The 9,162-nt window shown below is 63.5% G+C and overlaps 1 protein-coding gene across 2 annotated transcripts; it reads right to left on the reverse strand.

Annotated features, from left to right (window-relative positions):
- Positions 1-547: 547 nt before the first annotated feature.
- SPOCK2 (SPARC (osteonectin), cwcv and kazal like domains proteoglycan 2) lies at positions 548-5,960 on the reverse strand. Of its 2 annotated transcripts, XM_037401386.1 has the most exons (12): positions 5,755-5,960; positions 3,611-3,619; positions 3,332-3,377; positions 2,936-3,050; positions 2,740-2,842; positions 2,549-2,657; positions 2,358-2,477; positions 2,064-2,282; positions 1,471-1,533; positions 1,193-1,330; positions 952-1,114; positions 548-757 (listed from the first exon to the last, which is right to left on the reverse strand). In XM_037401386.1, the coding sequence occupies exons 1-11, from the start codon at positions 5,827-5,829 to the stop codon at positions 969-971; spliced, it is 1,143 nt and encodes a 380-aa protein (XP_037257283.1). In that variant the 5' UTR covers positions 5,830-5,960; the 3' UTR covers positions 548-757; positions 952-968. The 2 variants fall into 2 exon arrangements, with proteins under 2 accessions (XP_037257283.1, XP_037257282.1); XM_037401385.1 differs by having other exon boundaries at positions 548-1,114.
- Positions 5,961-9,162: the final 3,202 nt, after the last annotated feature.

Raw genomic sequence — 9,162 nt, forward strand, 5'->3', positions numbered from 1 at the left:
TGGTGTCCCGTGGTGCCGAACTGCCGGGGTGGCGGTGGGGCAGCAGGTGACTGAGGTCTTGGTTGGGGTGTGGGTTGGATTGGGAGGGTCCTGTAAGGGATTTTCGGGGTCCTGGTTGGCAGGGGAGGGGTGGGGGTGGCTGTTACAGTTGGGGTCCAGGACGGGGAGCAATGGCAGTTCTGGGTCCTGCTATGGCTCAGGGCCCTGGGGTGGGGGGTGTCAGTTTGGGGTTGGGATCCTGGAGAGGATCAGGGGCTGGGGGGTCGGGGCACAGTTGGTGCTGGGACGCTGGGGGGGGGGAGGTTGTTCCAGCCCCATGGCAGTTGAGTCTGGGGACCAAACTCGGGGGCGCTGGCAGGTGCACCCCCACCCCTGACCCCTCTACCCCAACCACCCCAGCCCACCCAAACTGAGGGGCAGCAGCAGGGCACCACCAGCAGCCCTGATGCCCCCCACAGGGGGGGAACCCCCCAGCACCCCGTGCAGGGCTGGTGGGTGCAGGCAGGGCCTGGGGGGGGTTGCGGGGGGAGGAACGGGCAGGCGAGGGTTTGACACAGCACGGGGTATTTATTTCACAGCCGCTACACAACGCCGGGGCCGGGGTGTCCACGCAAGCACAGCATGGGGTGGGGGATGTGGGGCAGCTTATCTATGGGGGTTTGTTGTTGGTTTTGGGTTTTTTCCTTTTTTTCCCACTTTTATTAGCGCCGTTTGCCCGGTTGAAGACCACGCAGCAGCACACTAGGCCTACAAGGCTCTACCCAAAAAAAAAAAAAGCTCAAATTCGCACAAGTGCGGCCCCCGCCCCACTCGCCCCCTCCCCGGGCGAGCAGCCCGACACCCCGTCCCACACGGGGGCCGGGGGGGCTGCACCCACCCCATGCCACACCGGCAGCAGGGGGGTCATGGGGACCCCCAGCTGGGGGGCTGCCGCCCGGCCGTGCCGCCCACCGGGCTCTCTTGCTTCTCTACCAGATGTAGCCGCCGTCATCGCCCTCGCCCGCTTCACCCTCCTCTTCCTCGCCTTCCTCGCCCGCCTCCTCCGGCTCCTTCTCCTCCTCGTCCTCCCAGCCCACGCTGCTCCCAAAGTCGCCTGAAAACCCCGCCGCCTCCTCTGCGGGGGCGAGGGGCAGAGGCTCACAGCTGGTTCCTGGGCTGTGGCCCTCCCCCCCAGCTCCCACCCTGCGCTCACCGCAGTCGGGGCTGCCACGGCCACGGGTGCCCGTCAGCTCGGCGCCGTGCTGGTCCACACACCAGCACTCCCCGCCGCCCGGCTCACACTGTGCCCGCCGGTAGTACCCATCCTCGTCGCAGCTGGGGATGAAGGTGCCTGCAGGGAAGCGATGACCCCCCCGCCCACCCCCAAACACATGCAGTGCAAGAGCCCCCCGCGGAGCTCCCCATCCTCATTCCCAGCCCACCTGTACGGGGCCTTGCCAGGGGACAGGGGCCCCAGGACCCCCCACTCACCCGGCTTTTTTTTGGCTGCTTCTTGGATCTGAATCTTCTCCAGCTCCCGGAGACAGGGCGGCTCTGCAGCACCCCACGCTGCTCTTAGGGGGGGGGGCGCAGCACACCCGCGGCGGGCATCCCTGACCCCACGGCACACGCCCCCGGCTGCCGCAGCATGCCTTCCCCTATGGTGTGCATCCCCCCTCGGCCTGTGACACGCACCCCCCCCCAAACCCTGCAGCATGCATCCCCGTGCTGTGCACCCCCCCCCGTGGTGTGCCTCCCTGCGACCCCACAGCATGCACATCCCCTATCCCCCAGTGTGCAGCCCCCCCACCCCACAGCACGCATTCCCCACGAACCCACAGTGTACGTCCCCCCAAGTACCGTGGCACGCACCCCTCCCGTGATTTGCATCCCCTCCAGACCCCGTGGCAAGCATCCCCCCCCCCCGCAACCCCACAGCATGGAGTCCCTGCGACCCCACGGTGTGCATCCCCCCCGGCATGCACCCCCCAACCCTGCCGTGTGCATCCTCCCGACCCCACCGTGTACATCCCCACACCACCCCCCCCACCCAAGCACGCACCCCCCGCCCCGGCGCAACGCACTTTCCCTCCAGAAGCAGAAGCACCACTCGGGAGCGGAGACGCGGCCGTCCTTGGAGGTGTCACAGGAGTTGAAGAAGGCGCGGATGCACACCTCATACTTGTCCAGGTTGATGGCGGCCAGCTCGGTCGCCTCCAGGAAGAGATCCCCGCTCGTGTCCAGCCGGGCAAACATCCATCCCACCGCCTCCTTGCAGCTGGCCGCCACGCTCCTCTCCAGCGCTGCGGGGCGGGATGCGGCCCATGGCTGCCCAGCTCCCTCCCGGGGAGAGCTCCCCGCGCAGAGGGGACACGTACCGCTGGCGGGGCTGGCGGGGAGGCCACCGGAGCCGTTCTGCTTGGCGTTCTCCTTCAGGAGCTGGAACCAGTCACGCAGCCGGTCTCCCAGGTCAGCCAGGTCCTGCCCAGTGCACGGCTCTGGGGCGGGGAGCGGTGGCGTCAGGCCAGGCAGGTTCGGGGCCGCCCCCGGAGCCCCCCGCCCTGCTCACCTTGCTTGCCGCCGCCGGCGGGGCTGTGCGGGGTTGGGCAGGGGCATTGCCCCTCACACCGCACCGTCAGCTGCTTGCTGGCCAGGCAAGCCTGCTGCTCCAGCTTGCACTGTGGGGTGGCAGTGGGACGTCGGCGGGGGGGGACACAGCGCAGTGTCCCCCTCCCTGCAGCGAGGTGCCATCGTCCTTACCGCCGAGCTGTAGGTGTGGCCATCGGAACCGCAGACGGCAGCGAGCGGGGCAGCGTGGCAGGGCTTGCAGCTCCCATGCCCCTTGGTGCCCAGTGGCTTGATTCTGCACAGGGCGAGAGGCATGGGGGCATGGTGCCGAGCCCCCGCCTCAGCTCCCCGCTGCGGCCGGCTCAGCCCCGGCCCCCTGCCCTCCTACCTGTGCTCCAGCTTCTTGCGGCTGATGCACATGGCGCGCTGGTAGCCCTGCGCCACGCACACCTTGTGCCGGCTGCACTTCACCTTCTGGCAGGGGTCCTTGGTGGTGTCCAGGGCTGGGGGGGTAGAGAGGGGCCGGGGCAGGCAGGGACTCCGGGGGAGCCCCAGCAGTGCTGGCCACCCGCCGGCCTGGCACAAAGCACCATTCAAGCTGCAGCTGGGCAGCCGCCACGGCACCAGCTGCCGCTTCCCGGCACACACCAGCCCCACTGCTGCTCCCAGCCGGAAGGGAAAAGCCCGGGGGGTGTGGGCAGAAAGTGTCCCCACCACCACGCCAGCTGGCACCGAGCCCCCTGCGCCCCATCCCAAACACATCCCAGCTCCATCCCAGCGATACCTTCATCCCCGGGCTGGTTGTCCTCCCAGCTCTTAATGTAGTCATCCTGCAAAGGGGGGAGAGCTGGGATGAGTGCAGGCCGTGGGAGAGGTGACCCCGGGCCAGGTGTGCTACCACCCTGCTGAGGGCCGCTGGCCCAGCAAGGCTCCCTCTACACACACGTGCACTGCACACACACCCTGGCACCCCCACAGCGGGACGGGAGTAAGCAGGCATGGGGAGCAGCCTCCCCCCCAACAGCGGGCTGCCACCTCGGCGAGGCAGCCCCTTGATGCTCACCTCCACCTCCTGGCAGCACAGCGGTGAGACGGCCCGGCCAACACCAAAAAAAGAGAAAAAGAGAGCGCCCACTGTCAGCTCTGGGGCAGCCCAGCCCACAGTGACAGGCACCCTGTGCCACTTGGGCACCCCAACCTTCCGAGGTGCCCAAAGCTCTCGTCACCAGCCCCAGATGTCACCGGTGCCCACTGTCAATAAGCTCGCCCATCTCTGGCTCCAGACCTATAATCCTGGAGAGCCTTTACACAGGATAAAACCTTCCCCCATCATCCCTTGGCTGGCCGGGAAAGGCAGGGAACAGGGACGGAAGAGGCACGGGGTGGAGGAAGCCCCTGGGAGCCCAGCAAGGCCCCACCGGGATCCCCATGGGGTGATGGTCCTCATGCTGCCACCCCAGTTTTTCAGCAGCGAGCCCAGGAGCAGGCTAAGATGATTGTTGCTGCCTGGGGAGGCAGAGCTGCTCCCGCGGGGCCCCAAAAGCATCCTGAGGGCGGAGGGGAGCAGCAGGGATTCAAACCCTCCCAACAGGCGGCATTGCTCGCCCCGCAGGATGCTCTGGGGTGGGTTTGTGATAAGGCAGGAGCACCTCTGCCACCCCAGGGAGGATGGGCAGGGTTTTGGATGGCAGCTTGGAGCGGAGGCGCAGGAGGCAGCTCCGGAAGGGTTGCCTCTTGCTCCGGCGCAGCGGCGTTTGCACCGCAATCGATAGCCCGCGTTCCCGTGCCGTGATTAGTAACACTGCGGCGCCCGGCAGCTCCCTGCGGTGCCAGCGGCCTCCTCCCTGCTGCACGGCAGGTCGTGCTCCCCCCCACCAGCGCTGCTTTGCTGAAAAACCCACAAATCCATAGGATTTGCTTATTAATCCGCACTAACCACCAGCAGGGCTGCAGCCCCCCGGCCCAGCAGCCCTGGCACTGCTGGGCGGGCCCCACACGTGCTGCTAGCACTGGGGAGGGGGGTCTCTCGGCCCCAAACCCCTCCAGGGATGCCCAGTGCCATGGGGGGATGGGCACACGTGCTCCCCCTTGAGCATCTGCAGCCAGCTGAGGTCCCAGGTGCCCAGCGCTGGTGTCGGCCAGCCAGGTATGTCGCTGGCGGGGGTCTCCAGGGAGGTGTTCACCCCCTTCCCTTGCGCCCTCTGCTGTGCTCTGCCCCCCTAACTGGTTTATCTGGGGGGGGGGCGGTGTCCCCCGCCCTGCCCCGCGCTGAGGCACATCTCCCAGCGGAGCATCCTTGCTGCCAAGGTGAACCCGAGTGCGCATCCGAACAAAGAGCAAGGGGCTGGCTGGGGCGGGGGGCGGCTCGGGGTGCACCCCCTCCCCGCTCGGCTGCTGCAGGCCCCCTGCCCCCCCCGCGGGTGGGGCTGCAGTGCTGTGCCCCTGCCCTGCAGGACACGAGCTGGGGTGTGAAATGAGCCCAGGAAAGATCCCCGGCCGCCCCATAAAATTAAGGGCTGGAACCAAATGCCGTTGAGGCTGCTGGTAAGAGCTGCGTAAAAGCACGGGGTTACGGGGTCCTGAGCCCAGTGTGCCAGGTCACCTGCGCCGCTCCAGCAGCGGCTGCATCCTCACGCTCCCTGCTTTGCGTCCCCCCATCCCCGGGGACCCCCACCCCAGGGCCGTCCGCGGCACCCGGCAGGGCTCAGGGGAGCGGGATGCGGGGGGCTGCCCGCGCCCCGAGCTGCGCTGATCTGTCACCGAGCGGCCGAGCGGCGCAGCCCCCCCCCGCCCACAAAGGGCCTGCCGGTGCCCCTGCCTGGGCCCGACGCGGTGCGTTGGGGACAGGGTGCGGGGGACAGCACCCCCACGTCCCTGCCGAGGCTGGCTTTGGCATCGAGCCCTGGCCGCGGTGGCCTCAGCATCAGCCACGCCAGCTTTGGCGGCGGGCACGGTGGCAGCGGCGCTGGCGCTGCCGAAGCCGGTGAGCATCCCCCGGGTACCGGGGCCGACGGCCGCCCACGGCCGCAGCGGGCGGCGGCGGGATGCGGGTAGCGGCGAGCATCCCCGGCCGCCTGCGGCGGGGCCGGGGGAGGGTCGTGCTGCGGCAGCCGCAGCGGCGGGGCGGGGAGGGGGCTCCCGGTGCCCGGCGGCGCGTCCCGTGCCCGCCCCCTGCCCGGCCTCGCCCCGCTGCCGGCTCGGACTCACGTCTCGGAAGCGGTTCCAGTGCTTGATCCTGCCGCCGTACTGGGAGATGGAGGAGAGCCACTGCTCGTCCTCCATGAAATTGCCGGGGCTTTCCCCCGCCACGGCGGGCCCGGGGCCGGTGGCGGGGCCGGCGGCGGGCCCGGGGCCGGCGGCGGCGGCGTGCAGGAGCAGGGCCAGCAGGGCCAGCAGGGCGCGGCGCCCGCCGCAGCCCCGCATGCTGCCGCAGCGCCGGGGGGAGCGGGCGGCGCGGCGGGAGGGGAGCGGAGCGGTGCGGTGCGGTGCGGTGCGGAGCGGTGCGCACGGGGAGGCGCCGGCGGCGAGTGCGGCCGCGGGGCGGCACCGGGCGGCACCGGCGGGAGGGCCGGGGCGGGGCCTCCGCCGCGCCCGCCGCACCTGCGCGCCGGCACCGAGGCGGAGGAGCCGCCGCCGCGGCACGGCCGCAGCCCCGGTCCCTGCCCTGTCCCCATCCCACATCCCGTGCCCCTGCCACATCCCTGCCCTGCACCCCTCATCCCTGGTCCCTACCATGTCACCATCCCACGTCCTCTGTCCCTGCCCTGTTCCCAGCCTGCATGCCATCTCCCAGCTGTGCTCCCACGCTGCATCCCCTGACCCCGCCAGGCCCCCACTCTGCAGGCCTCAACCTCCACCCCCACCAAATCCCTATCCTGGAATATCTGTTTTCCCCACCTTCTAGCCTGTCCCCATCCTATATCCTCTGTCCCTGTCATGTCCCCACCCTGCATCCTCTGTCCCTGTGGTCCTTCGGCCACCCTGCAGAGAATTTTGGGCCTCTGGGGAAGATGCCCACCGCTGCCCCAAGGCAGGTCACAGAGTGGAGTGGGGCAGGTGGGTTTCACACCACTGTTTTGGAGCTTTCCCCTCCTCTCAGCCAGGGGAAGGCAGGCAGGGTGAGCACAGAGCTGCTTGCAGGGACATCTCTGTCCGCTGAGGCTTGGCAAGGAAGGCCAGTGACAACTTTCCTTGGCTGCTGCTGCCTCGCAGCTGCAGCCCAGGGAGCTCCCAGCACACACACGGCTTTTCTTCTCCCTGTGAGGATGCTCAGGATGGAGAGAAAACACAGTGCTGCATTTCCTTACAGGAAAAGCAGTAGCTATGGCCCACGGGCAGGTGCACGTGCTGTCCCTGAAATAGCAATGCTGACCCTAAGCGAGGCTGCTACAGCTGGAAATATGCCTTTCAGGTGCTGCTTTTAAGAAAATAGTGTTACTTTCAACTTTACGGTTAACAACAAACCGACCTGTGCTCCAGCGAGGCTTGCTGCCGAGCAAAATGATGGGCGGAAAACAACTTTCCTCTTCTTCTGTGCAATAAGGACACAAGGATCTGCAAGCGAGGCAGCCAGGCTCCAACACAGCCTAGACAGGGGAAAGAAACAGAGCCGCAGATTTTAGTTTTAACAAGCTTTAGGCAAGTTCTAAAGTTCTAGGCTGTGTCTTGCAAACCCGTAACAGTGCCTGGTTTAATGGGATTTCAATTCATCGGTGCAGGATCATGCATAAAATGAAGTTTTATTGTTGCTCAGTATGAAACTGTTCTGATTATATTAATAAATAATTATAGAAAAGGGAAAATCCTTAGTAAATCCATCACGGTACATTTTCTTCTGCCCCAGACCCCCTGAAAAGCAGTAGGTGTGTTTTACTTCCGTGAGTAGCTTCCTTATGTAAGGGTAAGGGGATACAACACCCAAATCTGCCCCTCTCCTTCGTACAATAAACACTTTCATTTCAAAAGCTCTGCCGGCAAAGCAGAGCTGCCACTCCACCAGGCTCACATGTGTGCTTAACGTTTTACAAGGGGATCAAGCGAGGCGTAAATTTAAGTACATACACAACGGTTTGCTGGATCACAGCCTAACCTACCACTCGACTCTGCGGATGAGAGGAAAAGACCAGAACCCTTAATTCTGCCCAGGGACGGAGGTGTGAAACTAATTTAGCCATGCCAGGCTAGAGCAGCAGGATAAGCCATTTACCACTGAAATTCAACCAGCTTCCAAATAGTCACAGAAATAATTGTCATTAAAATATGTCTACACCAGTGGGAAGGGGAGGAGCATCCTCAAATTGGCCCTTCTTTGTAGAAAAGCTGTGTTTGCCTCCATGCTGAGATGCTGTTTGCAAGGTCAAAGTTAGTCCTGCATTAGGGAGGTGGGAAGGCTTAGTCCCAAAGCCAGCTGCACTACGAGCCCACCTCAATAAAGAACTCAGAATCGCCAGTATTAGGTGACAATGGAGCAAAGCAGGTGCGATAGAAATGCCACCGATGCCCTGTTAAGGAAAACTTGAGTGCAAACAGCACCTCATGTCCTGCAGTGCTTAGCTTCTTGGCGAGAGTTGTTCAAAACCCAGGAGGCAGAAGCTTTCTGAGGTGCATCTCCCCTTCCTGCAGCAGGGAGCACAGCTGGCGGCTATGCGAGCAGCTCCCAGGTACGTTCTTTGGGTGGCTGCTGAGATTTGCCAAGTACCTCTTCAGGCTGGTGGAAAGATGACAGTGACTGTTGTTAAGTGCTCTCAGCACCTCCATGCATCAGGCTGCTAGCAAGCATGCCGGTGCTCTGCTTGCTGAGCGAACGGTTTCAAAGGCGGCCCTTCCTCCTCTGCTTGGAGAGCACAAAGGCGTTTAGCTGCAAGGAAAAGCAGAGACAAAAAGCCCAACAGTGGTAATTGGGTACAAGCATGGATTCCAGGGTAAAGGGCATCCAGCAAAACCACACATTATTTGATTTCCTGGCAGACAGGCTTGAAAGTGGAGATAGGTAAGCAATTTGGTCTTGGAAACACAACCGGCAATGCATTTGGGGGAAAAAAAAGGAAAACCACCCAAAATCCTGACTGCCTCCCACTGCTGTTTGTGCATGCAGTCAGAGCACAGCCACACAGCCAGCTCACTTTGGGAGGGAGGAAACAGGCTGAAAACCTCTTAAAACCGATCACTAGTACAAGTGGGTGCTGCTGGAGCAGCCCCATCCCCAACTAACACACTCTCCGCCTCAATGACAGCGTAATTCCACATTCATGGCAGCAACTAGGAACAGGCAGCAGCAGCCACTGCAACCGCCAGGTTCTTGCAAAACAACTAAACACCAGCATTTTCCATTTTTCAAAGCGTTCATCCTCGGGCGAGTTGAAAGCCTGTGTCACTATTCTTAACGTGGAGATTTACAAGAAAAAACAGTCATCTTCAGATGTCTGAACGATTCACAATGGTATCAAAGAGTTTTGCGCTTCTATCAATGGAGAATCTACCTACAAGGCATATATTTTTTGACATGCTCCAAAACGGTCACTGGAAAGAGCTCTTACTGTAAATGCTTTCTTATTAACATAGTTGTGTGCTGGAAGTTTAATTACAGAAACTATCAATGCAACAGGAGATAAACAC

Source organism: Falco rusticolus, chromosome 9 (assembly GCF_015220075.1).
Source record: "Falco rusticolus isolate bFalRus1 chromosome 9, bFalRus1.pri, whole genome shotgun sequence".
Taxonomy (NCBI): Eukaryota; Metazoa; Chordata; class Aves; order Falconiformes; family Falconidae; genus Falco; species Falco rusticolus.

What these genes read in the sequence shown, in the direction of transcription:
- SPOCK2 (XM_037401386.1), bottom strand. Translation starts at nt 5,829, where the DNA reads ATGGAGGACGAGCAGTGGCTCTCCTCCATCTCCCAGTACGGCGGCAGG. An exon ending in CGCAAGAAGCTGGAGCACAG is followed by an intron (nt 2,843 to 2,935) that starts GTAGGAGGGCAG and finishes CGCCCTGTGCAG; the next exon opens with AATCAAGCCACTGGGCACCA. An exon ending in CTTCTGCTTCTGGAGGGAAA is followed by an intron (nt 1,534 to 2,063) that starts GTGCGTTGCGCC and finishes GGGGTGCTGCAG; the next exon opens with AGCCGCCCTGTCTCCGGGAG.